The 24,803-nt window shown below is 42.7% G+C and overlaps 3 protein-coding genes across 11 annotated transcripts in view; 1 reads left to right on the top strand and 2 right to left on the bottom strand.

Moving 5' to 3' along the window:
• Positions 1-1,726, bottom strand: part of GPLD1 (glycosylphosphatidylinositol specific phospholipase D1) — a 56,996-nt gene extending 55,270 nt beyond the window's left edge. The window contains exon 1 of one of the 3 annotated variants that reach the window (XM_084850121.1): positions 1,128-1,726. In XM_084850121.1, the coding sequence (XP_084706247.1) occupies positions 1,128-1,140 (13 nt within the window). In that variant the 5' untranslated portion in view covers positions 1,141-1,726. The remainder of the gene's footprint in view (positions 1-1,127) is intronic. The other 2 variants (XM_084850122.1, XM_084850120.1) reach the window with 2 other exon arrangements.
• Positions 1,279-14,948, top strand: ALDH5A1 (aldehyde dehydrogenase 5 family member A1). 4 transcript variants are annotated; one of them, XR_014790200.1, is made up of 11 exons: positions 1,286-1,645; positions 3,356-3,439; positions 5,692-5,862; positions 6,626-6,742; positions 7,151-7,294; positions 8,687-8,830; positions 9,692-9,850; positions 10,022-10,191; positions 11,715-11,773; positions 11,975-12,391; positions 12,510-14,948. XR_014790200.1 is itself a non-coding variant. In XM_084850123.1 (10 exons), the coding sequence occupies exons 1-10, from the start codon at positions 1,442-1,444 to the stop codon at positions 12,181-12,183; spliced, it is 1,461 nt and encodes a 486-aa protein (XP_084706249.1). In that variant the 5' UTR covers positions 1,279-1,441; the 3' UTR covers positions 12,184-14,948. The 4 variants fall into 4 exon arrangements, 1 of the variants encoding a protein (XP_084706249.1); XR_014790198.1 differs by having other exon boundaries at positions 12,485-14,948; XR_014790199.1 differs by having other exon boundaries at positions 11,975-14,117; positions 14,180-14,948.
• A 1,207-nt stretch (positions 14,949-16,155) lies between these two features.
• KIAA0319 (KIAA0319 ortholog) overlaps positions 16,156-24,803 on the bottom strand; it is a 59,103-nt gene continuing 50,455 nt past the window's right edge. For all 4 annotated transcript variants that reach the window (XM_084850116.1, XM_084850113.1, XM_084850114.1 and 1 more), the window contains 5 exons: positions 24,281-24,423; positions 24,069-24,191; positions 23,849-23,939; positions 20,720-20,811; positions 16,156-18,854 (listed from right to left, as the gene is read on the bottom strand). In XM_084850116.1, coding sequence (XP_084706242.1) covers positions 18,676-18,854; positions 20,720-20,811; positions 23,849-23,939; positions 24,069-24,191; positions 24,281-24,423 — 628 coding nt within the window. In that variant the 3' untranslated portion in view covers positions 16,156-18,675. The remainder of the gene's footprint in view (positions 18,855-20,719; positions 20,812-23,848; positions 23,940-24,068; positions 24,192-24,280; positions 24,424-24,803) is intronic.

Here is a 24,803-nt window from a genome sequence, read left to right as displayed (position 1 = left end):
TGCATGAGAAAGAAGGTAGGAATAGCAGAGTAAGTAGCAGGGCTCAGTGAAGGTGATATGGTGGGGGCGGGGGGGTTCCAGGGGGCTTCTTGGCTAGTGATCCCCTCCCTTTACCACACTCTGCTGTAGGGAAGAGAATGCTGTTCCCTTTTAATCTCCTCTCCAGCAACAGCTGCTGAACTGCTGCTTTTCCTTCAAAATAAGAGTGACAATATTAAGCACATTGTTGTTTTTAAATGTGCTTAACATATTGTGTGGTTTGACCCTAAATATGCAGTTCCTAGGAAAATGCACCCATGGAATTTCAGTACTGTGAGCTACTGAAATCCATATAAGTTGCAGTAACTGGAAAACACATTAACAGAATAGCAGGCGTTGCTGCTGATTCAAGCATCTATGCCTGTGCCATAGTAAAACCTACATCACAGGATGATGCAGATAGCCAAGCTACCCCAGGGTGAGAGAGTTCCTTTCACACCCCAGCTTAGTTTGGTCTTCTGTATCGCTGGTCTTCAGCTGGTGTATTGAGACCCAGTAGTGCAGTCTCCCCCAACCCAGTGCCTCCAGATCTGTTGGACTGCAAGTTCCATAATTCCCAGCCAACGTGGCATAGCCAGGTTAGGGAAGGCTGCACTACTAGGTGGTGGCCTGACCTAAGTCCACTTACAACAGCCTCACTACCACCATACAAGCAGTATAGTATTAGAATAGGTCTTTCAATACGTATATGGGCTTCGGGTAGGTCTGGGTCTGAAAAGGTTGAAGACCCCTAGTCTATTATGGCTGTTGCATATCCACTGTACACCACACTCTATACCACCCTTCCTCAACCTCGTGCCCTCCAAGATGTTTTGGACTACAGTTCCTAGAAACCCTGACCGTTAGCCATGCTGGCTGGGGCTGACGGGAGCTGAAATCCAAATCATCTGGAGGGCACCGGGTTGGGGAGGGCTCCTCTATACCAACAGCACACTGGTCCTGACTGCCAAGCCTGACAGGGTGGTCCAATAACTAAAATTCCTACTGAGCGGCCTTGGATTTAAATAAAAAAACGCCTCCCCCGCCCCGCCCCACACGCACACATTTTAATGGCGTTACAGCGCAATCCTATGCATGTGTCTACTCACAAGCAAGCCTCATTGAGTTCAATAGCACTTACTGCCAGGTAAGTGTGTATGGGATCGCAGTAGGAAGGCACTCTCAAATCATATCGCCGCTGCTCTTGCAGCAGGCCTAGTTCCCTTTGCCCCGGGCCGGCCCGCCCCGCGCTCCACCCTCCGTCCCTGGCGGCGCGGCCACGGCGACTCGGCTGGCGGCGCGGAGCTTCCGAGCGCCGTCGGCCCGCCGCCGCTGCCGCCCCCAGCTCCTGCCGCAGTCGCCTCAGGCGGGGCCGAGTCTGGCGGGCCCGTTCCCGAGCCGGCTCCGCAGCGCCGGGCCCGACATGGCAGCGCTGGCAGGTTCCCTGGTGCGCTCCGGAGCTTTCGTGCGAGGCCGCTGGGTGCAGGCGGCAACCGCTTTCTCGGTGCGGGACCCAGCCAGCGGCGCGGAGCTGGGCCAGGTGGCCGACTGCGGGGCGGCCGAGGCTCAAGCCGCGGTGCGGGCGGCCTACGAGGCTGGGGCTGCTTGGAGCGGCGTCTCCGCTAAGGTGAGGGGAGGGGAGCGCGCCCCGGCGCCCTCCTCTCTGCGCGCGGGCCCAGCCGCGAAGGCGTCTCTCTCTCTGCAGGGCGGGTGAGGAGAGTTTCCGAGGCATAGAGGCAGGTGGGCCACCCCGCATATGTGGGCGGGGGATGAAGGGCTTCCATGACTAGGGTAGTCGAATGCCCCCGCGAAAAGGCAAGGTGTGAGAAATCTAGCCGGCGGGGCACCGCACCGATCAGTTCTAGAGAAAGGGGAGCCATCCCATCTAAGAGACTTGCCCCAAGAGGGGGAGGAACAGAGTCAGGATTTTGTTCCCAGGAATGAGTAAAAGGAAAGGGTGACTCTGAACATGTGCAGATTGCTTTCCTCGAACCAGCAGGGCGCCACAGGCCACACGTTACTTTGCAATTCCCTCTGCATGTTTGCTCGGAATAAGTCTCACTGTGTTCAGTAGAGGTTAGATCAGGGCTGGCAACCTGGTGCCCTCTAGATATTTTGGACTACAACTCCCATAATCCCTGACCATTGGCCAAACTGTCTGGGGCTGTTGGGAGCTGTAGGCCAAAACATCTGGAGGCCACTCTGCCCTAGATAGTGTGTTGCAGCATCTAGGGTTTGATCCGGACCTAGTCATACTTAGAGTAGACCCATTGAAATCTGTGGGACTTGACTAACTACAGTCACATTTATTTCAGTGGGCCTCTACAAAGTATGATTATGTCTGGATCCAACCCCTGGAATTAGGAGTCAAAGGGATTTATTTGATTTTTTAGATCAAAGTGCATGTTTTCAGGGCAGACCTGCACAGCAACATTTGATTTTTTTAGATCAAAGTGCATGTTTTCAGGGCCAGCCTGCACAGTAACGTTTGATAAATTATGTACTGAGGTAAAAAACAAAGTAAAGATACAGACACATCAGATATGGAGAGAAGGACTATGCCATTCCCCGGTAGTCATATAAATTCAACTTGTTGTTTGTAAACCTATTTTAGAGAGATTAATGGCACAATCCTATGCATGTTTAGAGAGAAAACAGTCCTACAATTCCTAGCATTCCCCACCTAGCAATGCTGGCTGGGGAATGCTGGGAGGAGGACTTCTTTCTGTCTAAGCATGCATAGGATTGCAACCTTTGGGAACAATCCCATGCATGTTTAGACAGAAAAATGTCCTACAACTCCCAGCATTCCCCAGCAGGACTTTTTTCTGCCTAAACGTGCTTAGAATTGTGCTCTTAAGGCTTTAGTCCAATACACACTTACCTAAGAGTAAATCCGATTGAACTAAATGGGGCATACTTCTGAATAGATAAGCATAGGATTATTTTGTCAATTACTTACAAGAACTTAGCCCTTATTTTGTAATATTTTTATTACATTTAATTTTGTCCCCTTGTAGTTTTTTGTTGTTGTTGACCTATAATGCTTTCCCACCTCTCATAGTCTCTTAGGCCTCATACCTGAAATGCTTGGCTACAACCTACACATACCTACAAATATTTGGCTGTTATATTAAGATCTGTTTGTGGTCCTGTGGATAGCAATAGAGTTGAACCCAGATCTGTTTCACAGCATTGTTGGGAGAACATGCTGTAAAGCACTTCACATCTTTAAAAGTGTTTAGCAAGTAATAAATATACTGGACCAACCATCATTTTTGTTCTCAGATTTACTTAACAAAGATAACCCTGCTAAAATATAACCCTTCTTATTCAGGAAAGAGCTGCTTTACTTCGTAAATGGTACAATTTGATGATAGAGAATAAAGATGACCTTGCAAAGATCATTACAGCAGAAAATGTAAGTATAAACAGAAGAAAACCATATTTCTGTGAGGCTGAAAAGGAAACTTGCTGGTTACAAGAACCTTGCCCAAAAGAAAGATTGAAGCAGCCAATGGGTGCAGTTCAGATGTCACTGCGTATCTTAATGAACAGTATTAAATTGGGATCTACTGGTAGATCTCTGGGTGATTTGCAATATATCTCCAAGGGCCTCTGACTTCCAATTGTCTAAAAAGCTCTCCCCACCCCTACCCACTTTAAATTAGGCTGCTGAAATGAAGCTTGGAAGAAAACCAAGAGTGGATTTTTGTGTGAAAGAACTGTGAACTCAGTTGTGATAATGACAATATTTTTTTTAGTCTGAGCCATGTGGTCAGAGGCACCTTGTTCCTTAGCTCTTTTAGGTGTATGTCTGACCAGCCACTATTTTGCACCTGACTCCATTGGTTGAGGTTCTAGAAGAGATCCTGGGAGCCTGAACTCTGCCCACTTTTGTCTTGACAAATGCAGAATCTTTCAGGTGTGGCTTCTTTAAGCTTTTTTTTTTTTTTTTAGGTATAATTATAGAAGACATCATTCTAAAGGAATTGCTACTAAAAACATTTGTATAGGATTGCAGACTTAATAGTACAGATGCAGCCATATTTATTAGAAACATTTTGGTCTGCTTTTGCTGAGCTCAAAATGGCTTGCATGGCATTTAAATGGCAACGTATTAGTTTTAAATTGTGGATTTTATAATTTTAATCGTCCCAAAAATTAACACTAGCAAACAGCATCTAATTTTGCGCAATTGATGGAGGATAGAAAGAAAGGAGCAATTCTGAATCACGGGGTGGGGGTTATTCCATAGACTAAGGGCAATTGCAATGAAGGCCTGTTCCTTGCAGGCAGCTACTGTTCTAACATTGTAAAGTCAAGGCTCTTAGTGAAGTGCCTGATTAACGGAACATAAGTGGCATTGAAAGCAAGCCCAGCTGGAAGAAAATGGCCTAGGAGCCAGAATATTTGTAGAGGAAAATCAGTGGGCGCATTACTTACTCTACTCACCAATTCTCTCCCGCATGCCTCCTATGATTTTCATTATCTTGGCAAATGGAGATCTGTGCCCCTTCCCCTTGCTGAGATAGTTTCTCCTATATGAGAGAGACATTGACCTGGTTCACAAGACCCGGCAGGCGTGCCTAGTTGTGAGATAGTTAACCGACAACGTCTGTGGGTGCCACTTTGCATATCCAATTCCTGCTGAACCCAGTAAATGTGGGTTATGCAACGGTTAAATAACCCTTGCATAACCCATGGTCTGTTCTAGCATTATGCAAGGGTAGTTTAACCCTTGCATTACCCACGCTCGTTGGTTTCGTACGGCATGACAATCCCCAAGCAGGGGTTGGATATGCAAAATGGCAGCCACACACACCGCAGCCTCACCGTGAGTTAAATAACCCATGGTGGGGTGTCATGTGCGAACTGGCCCATTGGTTAAAATCCAACGTAAGTCCTATTTAGAATAGACCTATTAAAATGAATGGCACTTAGTCATGACTAACTTTAAGTCCCACTAATTTCAGTTGCTCTTCTCTAAGAGGCTGTTCACACAACATGCTAACTCACACTCAGTAGTTGAATGTGGGTTGTTTTGAACTGTGCATTGTTTGTTGAACTGTGGGTTAATGTGTTGTCTGAACACAGCCAGGGTAGCTTGTTAACCATGCAGTGTGGTTTATTTTCTCGAACAAGCCATCTTGAGAACCCATGGCTTGTTGTTGGGTTGTTCAGGGTGGTTAACAAGCCACACTGCATGGTTTACAAGCCACCATTGCTGCATTTAGACAACATGCTAACCCACCCTGCAGCAAATGTGCTGTGTTCAGACAACACACTAACCCATGGTTCAACTAGCAACCCACGGTTCCAACCAACCACTGAGTGTGGATTAGTGTGTTGTGTGAACAGCCCCTGAATGGGACTTAGATTGGCTTTTACTTAATGTATTTATGGTTTGTACCAGACCACTAAGGACTTTAAAGATATGTACCAGCACTTGGGAAGACAGCAGGGGAAGATGCTCATACAAAATTTGATTTTTTTTTATTGCACGTTCGAATTTTTAAAATATGAAAATATAAATGCATTCTGTCTCTCTCTCTCTCTCTCTATATATATATATATATATATATATATATATATATTCATTGTAATTATTTTGTTAAAAAGATTTTTTATAGCTCACTGCATGTGGATTTTTCCATTTTGAACGTATTACAGGGGAAACCACTGAAGGAAGCACAAGGTGAAATTCTTTACTCTGCTTCCTTCTTGGAATGGTTTGCTGAAGAAGCTCGGCGCATTTATGGCGACATCATTCCATCTTCTGCAAAAGACAGAAGAGTATTGGTACTGAAGCAGCCTGTGGGAGTTGCTGCTATCATTACTCCCGTGAGTTCAGTTGATCGTTTAAGTCAGACCTTTATTCTTAGTATTCAGAATAAGCAGGATTAGTTGTGCTTTAAGCTCAATAAAGTAACATTATTTCAATAAAAACCCAAATTTTGCTCACAAAATGCATGTTGTAATATTGTGGTGACTATAAAACTATAGAAGCATCGCTCTTCTGTCTGCTGGAAACCGCAGCCAATCCTCTTTTTGGTTTCTTGTAGCGTGTTCAAATATTGTAGCATGTTGAGCATGTTTGGGATATAAGTTTATTTAATCTATATTGCATCTTTTAGGGTAAGTACCTTGCAAAAATAAAGTATAAATAGTCATTTAAGATACAATTAAAACAGCTAAAAACCACTACAAACAATTAAGAGAATTGCTAAATTACCAAACCAGCATGAAAATCAACAAAATCCAAATAATAAGCTGAGCAAAAAAAAAAAAATGAAATAAAGTTTTAAGGTTTACTTAAAAGTTACCAGCAAAGAAAAGGGGAATACATCCTTCCCAGGGGAAGAAAGTCCAGACAAGTGGGGGAAAAGCCCTGTTGCTAGTACCTGCTAATCTGAAGATTCTTAATAGCAGGCCAGAGAGTAAGGCCTCTGAGGACCCCAGGCAGGTCCATATGAATGCAGGTCGTCCTTCAGACAATCTGATCTCCCCAGTTACTTTCCCCCAGGAATGTCAGAATTTGTCAGTTATTTCAGCATGCCAAATGTTCTACTGAATTTAAATGTGTATCTCCATCTTTTCAATGTAGTGGAATTTTCCAAGTGCTATGATTACACGGAAAGTGGGTGCCGCTTTGGCAGCTGGCTGTACAGTGGTGGTGAAGCCAGCAGAAGATACACCTTTATCTGCTTTAGCACTTGCAGAGGTGAGATTTTTATACTGATGAGCTGTGGAGACTTTTTGACAATGAGATTCTTGTAGGCGGGCAGTTGGGTGTGGCTTTCAAGTATACCTCTTTGCCAGCTCTTTATTAACATACAAGTTCAACTTGCAGTTAATTAGAGAGCTAAAAGGAAATGACCAAACTGATATTTTATGGCCGTTATTAGGAGTATTCACCACCACCACACACAAACACCCATATTGACGTCAATATCTTCCAGGTGCGTTTTGAAGTACCGCTTCAGTGCTTCTCACCTGTTTGTGACATGGTTGTGAGGAGACAAAGCCAAGTGCTACATTCATCCAGTAAAATTAAAATACCATAAGACACTGTACATTTTTTGTGCAAGTTTACAGTTTCATGTCGTACATTCATTGTTTCTCACTGCAGCTTGCAAACCAGGCTGGAATTCCTGCAGGAGTATATAATGTTGTTCCGTGTTCTAGACAACAGGCAGCAGCAGTCGGGGAAGTGTTGTGCACTGATCCCTTGGTAGCTAAAATCTCTTTTACTGGCTCAACGGCTACAGGAAAGGTATTCTTTGTGTATTTGAAGTTTGGCACTCTAAGCTTTTGAACCTTCATAAAGTTTGTAGCTATCGTGCATCTAAAAGGCATTTTGGAATAAAGGTGCACAGCTTTTAATATTTTGCATAGTTAAGATTTCTTAAATTTTGAAAGATTTCCTAGTATCAGTTCATTCTTCTAGGATTTCTCATTCCCTCATTTTACATGAAAACATGTTTTAGGATGGCTGGTCTTTCAGGTGGGTGGAGTTCATTTGAGAAACATGGTAACTTCTAAAATCAAGGGTGGGCAGAAAGTAGATCTCCAGATGTTTTGGACTTCAACTCCTATTAGCACTAGCCAGTATGGCCTATGGCCAGGAATGCTGGGAGTTGTAGTCCAAAACATCTGTGGGGAACCAGGTTGGGGAAGGCTGTTTTAGCCCATTCAGGCTTGCATATAGATTTTTCATGTAAAATTAGCACTCTTTGATAGTAAAAAAACAACACTATAGAAAGATGCTTGTGTTATATCTCTGGATATTTTGATGATGAAATTAAGGTTTTATGAACTGTAAGTCCTAGCTCAAGGAGGTCTAGGAATTTCTGAAGATACTGTTGGCTCTTGCTCCTGAAGACTGAGACCAAACCCACTTTCTCTACACCAGCCCCATTTACTTTAACAGGACTACTTAGAGCTGGTGGTTTGCAATATGCATGGAAAATACTATCAAGTAGAGTTTTGAAAGGCATTCTGAATTTCAAGATACTGTCCTTTCTTGAAATTCAATCCAAAGCCTGCTGAAATCAATAGTCACTTTTGACTCAGACAATTGGATACTCTTTATCTGAAAGTTCTTCCAGAAGAGGCTTTTATGACATCACTTCCCTGCCTGATTCACAGAATTTTACAGGGAGTCTGGATGACATCATCTTCCACTCATAACTCTCCTCTGTTTTCCCAGTACTACTTTGGGTGTTTTTCGTACCGCAGAAAATCCATTAAGGAGAAAATGACAAAGGAGCTGCACAATGCCTTCTGACTGTTGGCCCTAGAAGCCCTCCATCTGGAAGCACCCTGAGAGCAGTTTCTTAATGCGTAGACAGTGGTACTGAAAGGAATGGGGTGATTTCAAGTAGTCCTGTCCATTATGTTAAAGATCATTCCTTTTAATCAAACATTCGGCACCCAAGGCAAACTAAGCAATAGAAATACATGAAAGTGAGGTTAGGTGAATTATAAGCAAAAAAATAAGTCCTAATATCTTTGAATTCTAAATTTGTTCCTTATGAAGATGAGTGGATGGTTTTGTAGGGAACTAGTAATCTCTACTGCATTTTACTTTTAGCCTTCAGAAAACTTAGTTTAGCCATTCATCTTCGTAGGTGTATAGCTTTCTATGTCTCCTGTGTACTTGCAGATATTGCTGCGTCATGCTGCTGGCACTGTGAAGAGGGTCTCCATGGAGCTTGGAGGACATGCACCATTCATAGTGTTTGACAGCGCTGATGTAGACAAAGCAGTTGCAGGAGCTTTAGCTTCTAAATACCGAAACTCAGGCCAGGTGAGATGAATTGCCCTACTTTGTTTAATCTTATGGAGCATATGCTTTTTTCCCTGTGTACCTGCAAATAATTCGAGCTCTGTTACTTTATGATTTTGATTGTGTCTTGTCCTTTGGGGAAAACAAATTAAGACATTTCTGCTCATCACTCTCAATCTATAAACACAGCAGTAGTAATGAAAAGAAAAACTTTGTTAATTCAGAACACAACCCAGACAAAACTAAGCATGGTTGAGTCACAGATTTCAGTGGGAGCATTACATTCCTTAGAAGTTTTATTGATTTAGGCAGTATTTCCTTCCAAATAAGCATCCTTGGAAACCATGTTTTGGGGGGCGGGGGAGAACACAGTCCAATCATGGGACACAAGAACCAAAAGGGAACTACTGGATGTACAGGCTAAACATTTTAATAACATGAATGACAATACTTCTTTTACCTATACTTTTAACCTCTCTTGCATTTCTATAGCAAATGCTCTATCCTCAGCATTTTTAGAATAACATCAGTGTGTTACTGATGAAAGCAGACGCCCAAACATTTAAACAGCAGTGATCTCCACTATCCTGTGGAATAAAAATACAAGAACAGAATGTACTGTGAGCCATATCAGCACTCAGGCAGGTGGAGTAAGAAAGTGCTGCAGCACCAAAAGAGCTCAAGAAAAGACATGGATAGATATAGCTACCCATTACATCCACTATAGGTGGATGGCTATTTCAGATGGAAGGAAGAACTATGCAGCGAAAGGATGCATCAAGGCAGAGAGGGGGGAGGACACCATTATAATAGTTGTAATCCCGTTATTGTTCATTGAATCACAATCCACTAGAGGATAATTAACTTTTTCTTTGCCTCCAGACTTGTGTATGTACAAATCGCTTCTTGGTGCAAAAAGGAATACATGATGAATTTGTGGGAAAGTTTGCACAAGCCATTCAGAAAGAACTTCGTATTGGCCATGGGTTTGATGAAGGGACTACCCAAGGGCCACTAATTAATGAAAAGGCTGTGGAAAAAGTAAGCTTATTTTTTTAGTATTGTGAAGTAGTCTTGGCATACTCTGTATGTGGTCATGTTTGTTGTCTCTGCCTATGTAATATTACGTACTAAAAAATTCCACTAGGGAAATAAGAACAGTCCTTTCATGGGCGATCCTGTTCTAAGTTAAATTTGCTGTGTTCCTCTTAGGTTGAAAGGCACATTCATGACGCAGTTTCCCAGGGAGCATCCATAGTTACAGGAGGAAAAAGGCACAGTTACGGGAAGAATTTCTTTGAGCCAACTCTACTCAGTAATGTCACAACAGGCATGCTGTGTACACAAGAGGAGACTTTTGGCCCTTTGGCTCCAGTTATCAAGTAAGAGTGTGTGCTCTGCATAATAAACTATCATTTTCTGTGTAATAATTACAATGTATTAAACTGCAGCCAGGGTATGGAATGACCCATGTTATCTTACCATATAGCACACTGGAAGCCAAGCTGGGATGTAATAATATGGAATACGTTCGATATTTTTGACATGAGATGGGTTCATAGACAGAAACCAGCTTTTTTTTCTTTCATCCCCCCTGATACAATCCCCCCTGACCATCGCTGGGTTAAAGATCATGGGCAAAATGTAATGTTTAACCTAGCTATGAGCTGTTCTACACAGATGTATTCTGTGACTTCCACAATTGCAGCAATGTTTTTAGAACCATCACAGTCATGGAAGTGCAACAAAGTTTATCTGTGTAGTAACTATGCTAATTCACATTTCCCAAATTCTATGACAATCAGGAGGGATTAACTGAAGAGAGAAAAAGCATGCATGGGTGAACTGGCACTTACATTACTTTGATTTCAAGGGTACCCCTTCTCAACCTCTAGTAGAAAATATCTAAAAGACGTCAGTAATTTTGTGTTAAAAATATATATAGGGGAATGTGGATACTTCCTTAGATTTGTTAGGCAAACCTGAGTTTTCTGATAGCAGTATATGTGCAATGAGCATAATCTTGTTACATTATCTATGTGAACATCCTGAGGAATCTGGTTTTAAAAAATGATTTTATTGCATTTTGAGATTAATCAAATCCTTTAATTTTTGATCTGTTAGCACTTTTTACAGTCTTCCATTTTAAAAAAAAGATTACGTTTTTAGTTCATCTACAACAGAGGGCAGCAATATGTTTCTTCCTGCAGTTTGTCTAGAATGTGGGCAGGTGCATGGGGACGGGGAGAGAGAAGCCACTCACCTCTTTCACACTAATGCTTCCAATTCTTCCTGCCTCTGGCATTGGCTGAGTTTTTGGAGGGCCTATGCTCAATGGTGCTAGAACAGCCTCTCCCAAGGATGTCTCAACAGAAACAGTGCTGGAAATGTTTGCTCACTGGGAAACTTTGGATAGTACAGGAATTTTCTGAAGGGTTGTGCACACTCACCATGGTGTTGCTCTTCCAATATGTTTCGGTACTTGTTGGAGTGACCTGGATATAAACATGGTGACATTGGCACTCGCATTTGCTTAGCTACACTCAACTAAATGCCAATTGAAATTACACCTGTATACTTTCTTGGGGAGATTCTTTCTCTACTCCCTCATCCTGGTTTATTTTAATTTGATGAGACTTCCCAAGATATATCATTTTTAAATACACAAATATATTACTGATGCGGGAAAATATTGAGTACAAAGCTACATTTATACTGGCTTAATTCATGGGAAATTATGGATATTTCTCTTATAGGAGTAGGGGGTAATAAGAATACCACAACACATTTTCTGTGAAAGAGTCCTCTAATTACATACCACTTCTAATAAAGCATTTCTTTTAGTATTTAAAATGAGGAATTATTATTTACATCTCCTGTTCTTGTTGTTTCTCATTGTTTGCAGGTTTGAAACAGAGGCAGAAGCTCTTGCCATAGCAAATTCAGCCAATGTGGGTTTAGCAGGTATGTGCTTCCTTAATAGGTAGGTAGTATAAATTTGACATTCTCAAAGATGTCAGGCTGCAGCATGGTTTAGGCTAGAAAGCCGTATCTTGACTTTTTTGATTTATTCCAAACTTAAAGGAAGAAGTGTATTTTTCCAAAGTGGTTTTAATTACAAAATGTCTTATTACTCTGTGTTCTAATCAATGACCCCATTTGCAGGTTATTTCTACTCTCAAGACCCTGCCCAGATTTGGAGAGTTGCAGAGAGGCTGGAGGTTGGAATGGTTGGCATTAATGAAGGAATTATGTCTGCTGTGGAGTGCCCTTTCGGTGGCATAAAACAATCTGGACTAGGAAGAGAAGGTTCAAAATATGGTATTGATGAATATTTGGAAATAAAATATGTCTGTTTTGGAGGTTTACAGTAGCCATTTGTTAGGAGCCTGTAAACACTGCAAGGCTAAAAAACAATGTTTTAGGACATTCATAAGCTTTGTATAACAAGATCATTTGTTTGCCCCCTCCCCTCTTAAAATAGAAGTAATCATGTTTATGTGTAGAGATGTCTTTACTTAGAACTATGGCAGTGTTTGTAAACAACAACTCTGGAATTACGTTTGTGTATATAGATCAGGGGTGGGCAACTTGTGACCCTCCAGGTGCTTTGGCCTATAACTCCCATGATCCCTCACCATTGGCTATGCTGGTTAGGGCTGATGGGAATTGTAGGTCAAAACATCTAGAGGGCCACAAGTTGCCCAACCCTGGTATAGATTGCAAGAATATAGATTTACTTATACCTAAATTACCCATCTTAACCATAATGCAGGGCCAAATCATGTTTGTTACTGATCTTACTTCAGAGGAATTTGGAAATCTTTACCAATTAAGGTACATGTTTTGGGGAAAAGCAGAGCAGCAAAAAGGTGCTTTTTCTCTGTAGCTTTTTCTTAAAGGTAGAGCATTGTGAAAGTGGTGGTATCTTGAATAATTGTGCCAAATACTGAATTTGATTCTTTATCTTACTTTCTTTTTCTGGTTGTCTATCTTGAATCCTGTAGAGGAATTTAATGCTGCCAGGGGGAGAAATATTCCCCTTTTTTCATATTGTTCTTCAGCTGTTGGCTGGTGCCCAAGTGTCCTTTTAGGCTTATGTAGAGTTCTCAAAGAATACCTTCCTGTGACTTACAGTAGGTGTCTTTATGGAGACACTTGTGATTTGTGCCTAGTAAGTGAGCCTTGTGACCAAATATTATACATTTATACAACAGCACAAAGATATGATCATCAACCATTTGGGGGTGGAAGGGGGGAGAGGAGATATTTTGGACTTCAACTCCCATCAGCCCCAGCCAGCATAGCCAATGGTAAGTCATGCTGGGAGTTCTAGTCCAAAGCATCTGGAGGGCACTAAGTTGGGGAAGGCTGTTTTAGAGATTCTAGGAGGTAGTCATTAATTGTATAGATGAGCACGAATGCACAATATGCAATGATCCAATCAGACATGACTGGGTCAGCAGCCCATAAGGAAGCAATGACTTGGTTCGCACAACATGGAAGTCCACCATGGGTTAATTTGCCCATGGGGGCTGTTGTGTTGTGCTGGGCACCTATGGGTGCCATTTTTGCATAGCGCCCATGAACACCTGGCTTGCCGTGGCATGCGAACCCATGCATCAGGGGATGTTTGAGTGTTAAACAACCTTCAGATAACCCTAAAACAGGCCATGGGTTATTTGAGCATTGTCTAAACCTCAAACAACCCCTGCTGCCTGGGTTTACATGACACGGCAAGCCATGGCAAGCCAGGCACCATACAAAAATGGCACCCATGGGCATTCAGTACAACCCAATAGCTCCCACGAGTAAATTAACCCATGGTGGGCTGTTGTGTTGTACAAACCAGGTCACTCTGTAATTCAAGTGCCATGATACATGGGCTCACATTTCCCTAATCTGTATCTACCCATTGCACTGTTATATAGCTCTGGCCCTTATGTCTATGTCTACACCTGAATTCCCAGATATTACTCACTGCCAAGTTATATTTCCTTTGTGGAATTCCAGTCTGCCCCTCATTCCAGAGATGTGTGGAAAGCAGGCAGTGCAGTTTTAGTCCCAGCAAGACAAACACCTTGCAAGATCAGAGGCAAAAACAAATCTACGAGGGAGGACTTTAGAGCTTCCAACAGCTTATGCGTTACAGTTAGAGCTATGTATACCTATAGTTGGACCTATGTATACCTAAGTATATACATAGGTATACCAATGTGTATACTTGGTATACCAAAAGTTATTTCTCTTCCATTTAATTTACTATCACCATGTCAGATAAGGATAGGAAACCTGGTGCCTTTCAGCTGTTTTGGACTACAGCTCCCATAAGCCCTAGCAGGCATGACCAGTAGTCACGGATTATGGGAGCTGTAATCCAAACTATCTGGAGGGCTGGAGTAAGTTGCCTACTCCTGGTTTAAGAGGTTTGTTGATACCTAGATAAGAGCACTTTGTTGCCCCCTCTGGTTGTTGTCCCTTGTGTTACCTGCTGATATTGATTAACCTACACTGGATGTTCCATCAGATCCTTTTTGTATGAGCTACGTTCATTTGGAAGATGAAAAAAATGTTTCAGAGTGGCATATTAGCTCTGCTGCATTAAACTGAACATGCACTTTATTTACACTGCAGAACTTCCTTTGAAGTTCTGCACTGTTTTTAAGAGAACTTTGCTATATCTTTTTTTAATCCTATCAAATATGTCCATGACCCAAAGAACTGCTTTAGATGAACCCAAGAACTGGACAGGTGGAGTTTAAGGTCTTTCTTCCTGAACTGCAAGCCTCTCTGCCTTATCGCAGCCTGCTTCTGAGAGACCTCATTAGGCTTCAGAAGTGGTGTGCAATAGACATGAGTGTCTGCCGTTCAGGAAACACAAATCCAGACCTCCTTTGGGGACACAAAACTAATTGTATGGTTCTTTTGATTTTTGTGTATTCATTGACGGCTGGATTTGACAAGGTTCAGCTAAGTTTAGTTTGAATGAATTTGTACAACCAGACAGGTATTGCTTCTGCTCTGATGTATTAGGGATAGATAGGCCAAATTGTGGCACTTCTAAAAAGCACGTTTTGTAGCAGTAATTGCTACTCTTAAAAAAAAAAAAATACAAGAAAGTTGTGCCTAGTGCTGGATATGTATACCAGCAAACTGAGCAGTTTATGAAGAAATCCCTGTGCCAGGTGGAGTTGAGGACACACTTATAAAAATTACTACGTATGGAGGCCTTTTTTGGTGATCTTTTTTGCCTTTTGTGGGTCTGTGGGTTATAACGGCAGACTGATCTTCAATTACTGCAGAAACATCTGTAAATATTGCCTGCCATTTCAGCCCAACATCTGAAGGTGAATTCTGATGGCCAAGTTAGTCACATGGCCGTAGCTAACATATGTTGAAAACCAGCTTCAAATAAAAAGGTATTGGTGCTTAAGTTCCTGTGTGGAAAAACATGGGGCAGCATCCAATGGGGCATTAATGCCCCCACCGATTCTCCTGCACCTCGCAGATTCCCTTCTGCAAGCAGGACCCACTGCTTACACGAGATTTAGTGCTTCCGGGGGCAATCCGAAATGAGCGGAAACACATGCCTGGAAGGAGCAGGGCAGTGTAAAGGCACTCCGCCCGCCTGCTTCCTTCCAGAAACCGCTGTTTCCACTTGTTTCAGGGCTTTCTCTAGGAAGTGCTGAATCTCCCTTGTCTAAGCAGTGAATCCCGCTTGCAGAAGGGAATCGGTGGGACCCACCGCTTGCGGAAGAGAATAGACAGGGCGTAAAGGAATTGGCGGGGGCATAAGCGCCCCATTGGATTCTGCCCATGAATCCATTCTCAAATATTGCTTTCCTTGAGACAGCTGCTATGATTTGGCATGTCCCTGGAAATACTGATTTTTTAAAAAAAGACAACCCCCCCAACCCTATAAATCGAAAGCTTCTCAACACTTTAAACCTGAGAGAATAAAATAAACATCTATGAGAAGGACAAATTGTTCATAGTGTGTGAAAAGATACTATTAGCCTTCCTGTCTAAGAAGTTCACTCTGGGACTGGATCAGGTTGGTTATATATAATTTTTGTGTGTATGTTTAACATTTTTGATGTAAATATATTAAAAGTGTTATATACTGTGATTCCTTCATAGAATGGGATACTTCATTTCTTACATTTTACCTTTGTTTGCTTGCTTTTTCCTAGCAAGTTTAACACTCATACCTGTTAAAGAAATATAATAAACGTTTGCCTTTCAAATTGGTGGGCATTCTATTTACTGTCAAAATTGTGGGATTTGCAAGCCTATTGACTCTCAGATCTTTGTTATATTTGCATGAAGTTTAAGACACAATGTGGGTAGGTATTATCTTTTATTGGATCAGCTTCTGTTGGTTAAAGATATATGCACACACACACACACACACAGACACAATTGGTTCTTGTTCAATAATCATGATTTATAATCATTTTTGATAGATAGTAAGATTATTTAATTTCACCCATGATTACTGACCACGTTTGAACCCCTAAGACATAATTTAATAGCTAGAACCCATTCTTGCGAGCCCCTGAAAACTAGAAATTCTTCAATTCCTCTAGTGAATATTTGCGATTAATTGATATAAACAAAAGACACCTCTCTTTCAGTCCTAGTGAGAAACATGTGGTAGGCAAGTGTCAAACTCCTCTTACGTGTAAACTTTGAATAGATACAAAGATCTAGTTCTTAAATATCTTACCTAAATTCCTTATTGTGGCTGGCTCTGGAACTTCCCCTGGAACAATTCTTCTTAAAGCCAAATTAGAACAGGGTAAAGGCAGCCATATTTGATGACCCCATCTGCTCCTTTGACGTTATAAAGCAAGACTAGGGTTGGAGACCCAAAAGACAGCATCAAAGAAAAAGAGTTCCTAATCATTTTAACTATGTTTAAAATGAAATCTTTAAAAAAGTGAAAATTACAAAGCAAATGCATTGTCTTCATCACAGGTTGGAAGGTGCTGTGGCTTATAACCACCCTGCAGTGTAGTTCACACACTGAGGTCAACCTACTTAAATTGCCTCTGCAGATCTCCCAGGCCAAACCCAGTGCTCAGTTGCATGTAGAAGCCTCCTACTCCATTGACTCACATGTGGATGGGGTGCACTGCTCAAAGCCTCACACTCAGTTAAATAAAATGCACCTGCAAGGACTCCTGTCTTTGATGCTAACTTTTGTTTTCTCAGAAGGCTAGCTTAGTCCCTGCCTCAGAGGTGTTCATAGGTGTACCCCTTACTTTACAAGTGTAAGAGCAGCACTGCTGGATCAGACCAAGAGCCTATCTAGTCCAGCAGTCTGTTTGCAACACACAGTGGACTGCACGGATTGGATGTATTTACAGTTTGTTGTAGAGGGCAAGCATGTTCCAGTTCTATCATGAGCGCAGGCCTATATTGTGGGCCTCCTTTCTCTGCCGTTTGACAGGGAGGAGCCACCTCATTGCAGCAACAGAAACCTCTGCCACCATTACTCCTCTGCCGTCGTTGCTCCACTGGTGATAGGGACTGAAAAGGGGCGTGTTGGGGGGACAAGGGAGGCCTTTGCACAGCAGGATCCAAAGCCCTCCCATTCCCCCAAGCCTCTCCCACCCTAAACCAGCCAAAAAACACCCCCTCTGGAGCTAGTGTGGTTCATTTCCCTCCCACCCTTGCAGTCAGTGGGAGGGAAATTAGAAAACACCTGTCCTCAGCAGGGGACGAGGAAACCACTCCCACCCCCGTCACCACACACACACTTCTGCCCTGCCAGTGCAAGCCAGCAGGGCGTAGGAATTTGCAGTTTCTTCACCAAGCAAACCTACATCCCCACCCATGGGCTGTAACCAATAGAAAGAAAATAATAATAAAACCTGCACTGCTAGGAGGAAAAGGAAAAAACACCCACCCACTTCAACCCAGCCTGGCACAAGCCAGCAAGATGGTAGATCCGCTGCTTTGCCCCCACCCCCACCCCGGCCCCCTTTGGATTGCACTATAAGGCCTGCATAAACTGTATTGAGGGCCTGCCTTTCTTTTGTAAACTGAGGCTTTCCAGGCAGTCTCCTGAGCAGACCCAAACCCAGACCGGCCTCAGTTCAGCAAGGCTTCTGCATCATGTACCCCCAGACTATGGCCTGGTACCATTTATAAAATCATTGCAAGTGCACTGCCTAACCCCAGGATATACTATCCTAGAGAATAGTACAGTATCACAAACACCCTTTCATCACACCCCACACCCCTACATCAGGGGTGGGGAACCTGTGGTGGCCCTCCAGATGATGTTGGGACTCTCAACTCCCATAAGCCCTAGCCAGCATGACCAGTGGTCAGGAATGCTGGGAGCTGTAGTCAAAACAGAGGCTTCCCATTCCAGCCCTGTAGGTTCGGATAAAAGTGATGTATGGATATAGACGCTGTAGCCAAACACTGCTTTTAATAGCTAAGGTAAATTGCAGACTGAAATAAGGGACTCCATATAAATGTATAGCCACTGCTTTCGATGGGAAACAAGAATATAAAGAAGCTTTCATATGTGATCCTCATAATGTAACAGCCTTGGCTGGGACTTCAGTAGTAGTAACCTTTAGACATCCATGAGTTATTATGTGAAGAGCATCTCCAGCAATGTAGGCTTAAAAACCGTTCCGCCAATCTCATGTGGCGAGTTTAAAAGGTGCCGTCTACTTGTCGAAGGAACAAAAAGGGGAAATCTGCCATGACCATTTCCCCTTCTGCTATGCTGGAAGTTTATTGTTTCATCTGCCACCAGTATAGTTTTCGGGAAATAAAGAAGGGAGGTCCAGTATTTCCTTGGGGTGCCAGATCAACAAGTCTTCTCGATGCAGCTTCTTTGTTTATCTGTCGTTTGAGCTGTAGCTGAAAGAGATGCCGTTTTTAACAGAATCATTCAGGATGTTCCTTGGGTTCCCTCTTTCCATCTTCTCTCTGCTGAAGATGGTGTCCTGGTCACTGTCAAACTCAGACTCCGAAACCATCAGGCTGGAATTGTGTTCTGTACTTCTGTGTTTTATACCTGGGATGGGGAAGGCAGAAACAGAAGATTCCTGGGCATGTCTATTTTTATGATTTGATGCAGCAACATCAAATCCCATTCACAATATCAAGTTTCGGAAGTAATGTTATATCTTAGACAACTATAAATAGTCAGCCTGCTCCAAAGCGACACCAGTGTCCTGTGTGCAACAGGTGCTCTATGCCTCTTTAAAGAGGAATACACTTCCCTTGCAATGTTCCTTTGCGACGTCTGACTAAAGGTGCTTCCAGGTGGGGGCCTCCTATCACTAACAATCAAAAGGCGCTGTGCAGCTTCTCTTTTCTTGCTTAACAGATTCTTTTCTGGTAAGAAAAGAGATAGAAGAAGCAATGGGAAAACTTGAGAGGGCTGCAAATAGAAGACAATGTCTGGAGCCCTGTAAGAGCTTTTCTACACAAGGCTATTAATCGGCGTATCTACTTTTGGTTTCATCACAGAATTGAAATCCGAGTTCTACACAAAAAGCGTCTCTTTTCCTGCTTTTCCGCTACATAACCTCTAGGTGTAGCTGTGCTATAGCAGAATATCACAATTACACAAGCTGGAAAATATCTTTTCTTTTGCTTTCAGAAATAATACTCCATTTTTCCTGCTCTAAAAAATACCAGGAAAGTGCTCTTAAAAAACAGAAGCAAAACGCCACCTAAGGAACCCATAAACAACCAAGAGCAATGAATCATGAGTGCACAATAAATGTCTCATGCAGAAAAACTCTAAAATTCAGTGAATAAGGCAGTGTAATTGTGGAATAAAAGCCTCATTTGGAAGCACCCTAAGCCTCTCAACATCTTTCCCAGTCAGTGGCTAATCAGACAAGGATGATTGCAGTCGTGTGTTCCAAAGCCATGCAACTGTCTGTCCTCTGCAGGCTGTGGGAGAGAAAAAGAGTGGGAGAGGAAGAAGGACAAGACAGCTTGTCTCCCCTACACATACACACTGCCAAGGATGAGTAGCTGCATGGCTTTGAACTGCCATCACCTCTGATGAGCCTGCGGACTGGACTCTTTATAGGCCTGATAGAACTGAGCTGAGGTATCTCAAATACATTTTTGTGAGAAAATGTCTGAGATTTTTCTTTTTCTCACCCTGCCCCCCCAAAAAAAAGCCACATGGTAGAATTTTCTCCAAATATTCTCCACCCCTTTTTTTGGGTGGCAGCTGCCCCCCCCCCCCACACACACACACCCTCAATGTCCTGGGCATTGTGGAAGATGCAAAATGGTGGCAAGGCTGCGCTGCTGTTGTGTTGCTGCCGTTTGCAGCCGGGGGGGGACCTGGGGGGGGGAAGGAGCTGTGTTGCTGCCACTGCTAATAGCGAGCCCTCCCCTCTTCGTCCCCATGAAACTGGTGAAGAATTTCTCTTCCCCCTTGAAAAATTCAATGAAATCTGTCCATCCATCCCCATCCCCCTGCATTTTCTCTGCCCACAAGAGAACTCGGAGAGGCCATTTGCACACAGCTCTAGTCTGAGCCACGGTTAAAGCAGAACAACGTCAGTTAAAGCTGAATCCAAACAGGAACCAAAACAGCATGTTTACACTTTAGTGTAGAAAGACAGGATAGAAATAGCTGAAAACAAACACATTTAATGGCTGGGTGCCTTGGGAAAAATGTAAGCAATGCTATAGCATCAGAGAGACCACTGATTTATTATGGCAGGAACTTTGGTGGATGGCCTGCTCCATCAGATGCAATTCTCCCCTCAACTGTAAAGTCACTAGACACAGGCAAAGGAAAATTATGTATGACTTTCTTGAAAAATAGAACTCACATATGAATTAAAAAGTCCCTTACTAAACATAGCACAGATCAGAAGACACAAAAAGAAAGAAAAAAGGTCATACCGTATTTGGGCCTGAGCTCCATCCTCTCCTGCTCATCTATGTTATCCAAAATCGTGTATTTTGTTTTCTTTCTTATTTTGGTCCTCTTTCTGCTAAAAAGTGAACAAAAATAATTAATTTCGCACACATCGCTGGCAAACGAAGTACAAATTTCCCACCCACAAATGTTGTTTCCTTAGGAACAACCCAAACAACACAGGATTTCTGTTATGTGCAGCTTCTCCCTTGAGCATCATTCATGCCATCATATTCAGGACCATTTAAAACATGCCGCCTGCTACAGGTGTGGCCACTCATAGCGTAATCCTGTGGGTGGAGCTCCATCTGAGAAGCCATTTTACCAGCGGCCAAAACAAAGATGGTTGTACCAGCATGGTTGGACTGTGGGTGGCCACAAGTGCACCTCTGCCCACACCATTTTGCATTATGAATAGCCACAAAAGTACGGTGCCTTGCATAAGTATTTACCCCCCTTTGACTTTTCCACGTTTAGTTGTGTTACAACCTGTAATTAAAATGGATTTAACTGGCATTTTTACCATTTGATTTACACAACATACTTAACACTTTGAAGGTGCAAAATATTTTTATTGTGGCACAAAAGTTAATTAAGCAAAAACAAATTGGCATTTGTTGGCATGTTGGGTGTGAATTGGCATTCACACCCAAGTCAATACTTGGTAAAAGCACCTTTGGTAGCAATTAGAGCTGTGAGTCTTTGGGGGTAAGTCTCTACCAGTTTTGCGCATCTGGATCCTGCAGTTTTTGCCTATTCTTCTTGGCAAAACTGCTCAAGCTCTGTCAGGTTAGATGGGGACCGTTAGTAAACAGCCATTTCCACATTTTGCCACAGATTTTCAGTTGGATTGAGGTCTGGGCTTTGACTGGGCCATTCTAAAACATTCAGGATCTTCTTTTTAAGCCAGTCCAGTGTAACTCTGGCTGTGTGTTTAGGGTCATTGTCCTGCTGGAAGGTGAACCTCCACCCCATTCCCAGGTCCCTTGCCGATCGAAACAGGTTTTCCTCTAGAATTGCCCTGTATTTGGCTCCATCCATCTTGGCCTCAATCCTGACCAGTTTCCCAGTTCCAGACGATAAAAAGCATCCCCACAACATGGTGCTGCCACCACCTTGCTTCACTGTAGGGATGGTGTTGAGAGGGCGATGAGCACTGTTGGCTTTGCGCCACACATAGCATTTTGCAGTAAGGCCAAAAAGTTCAGTTTTGGTCTCATCCAACTAGAGAATCTTTTCCAGCGTTTGCCGTGTCTCCCACATGCCTTTTGGCAAAATCCAAATAGGATTTGATATGGGTTTTTTTCAGCAATGGCTTTCTTCATACCACTCTTCCATAAAACCTGGGTTTGTGGAGCATCTGGGTGATAGTTGTCCCATGGATGGATGGTTTCTCCCATCTCAGCTGTGGATCTTTCCAGCTCCTTCAGAGTTACCATTGGCCTCTTGGTTGCTTCTCTAATGCCCTCTTTAGCTGGTCACTGAGTTTTGGTGGACAGCCTTCTCTAGGCAGAGTCGCGGCTGTGCCATATTCTTTCCATTTTGTAATAACGGATTGAACGGTGCTCAGAGGAATGTTCATAATTTGGGATATTTTTTTATAACCCAACCCTGATTGGTGCTTCTCCAGAACTTTATCCTGGACTTATTTTGATAGCTCCTTGGTCTTCATGATGCTGTTTGTTTAGATATACTCACCCACAAACTCTAGGTTCTTCCAGAAACAGGTTAGTTAATCTGAGATCATGTGACACTTGAATTGCACACAGGTGGACTCCAACTAATTATGTGACTTCTGAAGACAGTTGGTTGCATCAGAACCATTAGGGGTGTCACAGCAAAAGGGGTGAATACTTCTGCAATCCCTTTTCAGCTTTTTATTGGTAAATCATTTTGTAAAATATGTAGGCTTTTTCCCCACTTAGACATTATGGGCTATTTTGTGTAGATCAGTGACAAGAAATCCTAATTATTATTTTTTATTATTACATTTATATCCCACCTTTCATCTTGGAACTCAAGGTGGCTATATGTGGTTCTCAGGTGGTCTCCCCTCCAAACACTGACCAGACGCAGACGTGCTTAGCTTCAGCAAGGTGGCTGCCTCACATGCCTTCAGACCACACCCTGGTCTATTTACATCCATTTTAATTCCAGGTTTTAATTAAATTTTAATACACAACAAAATGTGGAAAAGTCAAAGGGGGATGAATACTTATGCAAGGCACTGTATACTTATGAAGCAGACCTCACTTTAGATTAGCTGGATGCCCCTTGACAAACTCACAGAGTGGTTAAAGGGTGGATATTCCCTATCAGCACAAGTTTATGAAGAAAATAGGGATTCTAATCTACCTGTAATGATCACATGACCGGTAGAGCCTAATTTGAATGTCTGCAGACTCCTCCTCCCCCACTTCATCTTGAGACTCTGGGCTTTTCTACATGAGATTTTTAACCCACTTTACCAAGGCTTCTGTTTCCAGATTCTTTGCAGGATTAAAATCAGCTCCTTTACATGTGTCTTTTTCTGTGTGTTTTCTTTCTCTTCCTTTCCTTATGTTCTAATACACAAGCACTAGGTAGCACTGTGGTATAGCAGAATTGCGCAATTACTCTAGGCTTTATCCTGCCATTCACAAATAATACCAGACTTCCCCCATTAAAAGAAAACTTGCCAAAATGGTTGCAAAGCATGGGAAAGGCCCTGGAGGAGGGTGACATTGTGTAAAGGACCCACAGACTACCATAAGTGAGGAATCACAAGCACACAATAAAGGCCTTGTGTGGAAGGCTCTCAGAACATACAGACACTGTGGCTTCACCATCAAGTCAGCATTTTTTCCCATCCCATCCCACTGCTACCCCCCGCCCCCAGCCAACCTGCTTTTTGTAACATCTCACCTGATTAAGAGATCTGGAGTTTTCGAAAGCTCGCACATTGCTGGTGATCTTTTGGTTGCCCTAATTTGGTTGGTATTACACTAATAAGGGATTTTGGAATTAATCTAGGTTTGTGACTGTCAGTACAGAACCAAGGTATGCTTCATTTAAATTGAACAGACGACGATGATATTATTATTTATTATTATTATTATTATTATTATTATTACCTTTTGCAACAGCAGATGCAGAGACAGGCTAACCCCACCAGCAGCACAATCAAAATTAAAGCAGATGCTGTTATGTAAAGTACACTCCATTCTAGAAGACAGACATAGAACAATTTAGAGGGGCCATTAATACACTTGTGCGTTCAAGATAGGAACTTTACAGATCTGCTCTGTTCCACATCCATTCCCAGAACACTTGATTCAGTTCCTCCCAACTCACCGCAATTACTCTCCCCATTGTTTAGGTACCGCTGTATCAAATTTTCCATCCACAGTTGATAGCAAATGCAACGTTTGGTGATGGGGTCACAATGTCCATGTCCAGAGCATTTTAAGAGGCAAGCTATAAAAACAAAACAACTGATGCTGTTCACATTGCACGGGTTTTGGCATTCAGATAATGGTGTTCTGCTTTGTAGCACCAATACATACCGGCCGTGTCAACACGAAGCACTTTAAAAAGCAAGAAGCCTGGCTTTTCCTTCAAGAGCTGCAAACGTAGCATCTGTGCAACATCTGAAGCCTTTATCTCTTTGAAAGGATGTCCGTTCTGAACATAGAACAGAACAGCTGTGCTGAAGAGAGGATGCATATATGAAAGATCTATATTATATTTATAGCATTAAAAATGTGTTAGCCTTTCAAATGTAAGAAATATTCTTGCAGCCAGGATTTCTCCTGTGGCCTTTATATTGCTTACACCATATCAAGGATTCTCCTCCTTGTAACAACACCTCATTTTAGTATTATCTGACTGCCGACAAAGCTGCGGAGTTCTAGTCCCATGCAATTCAAGATGCAAACTACAAGTTATAAAGCATGACGTTCCAGAGACCCAAGATTGTATTCAGAAAGTGCCCCACTACAGCCGAGGTGGGCAACTTGCAGCCCTCCAGATGCTTTGGCCTACAACTCCCATCAGGCCTAGCCAGCATAGCCTATGGTGAGGGATTAT

The sequence above is a fragment of the Heloderma suspectum genome, chromosome 4, assembly GCF_057233095.1.
Source record: "Heloderma suspectum isolate Gila_16-S chromosome 4, 16-S_ref, whole genome shotgun sequence".
NCBI lineage: Eukaryota > Metazoa > Chordata > Lepidosauria > Squamata > Helodermatidae > Heloderma > Heloderma suspectum.
This window is presented reverse-complemented; position numbering and strand designations above follow the sequence as displayed.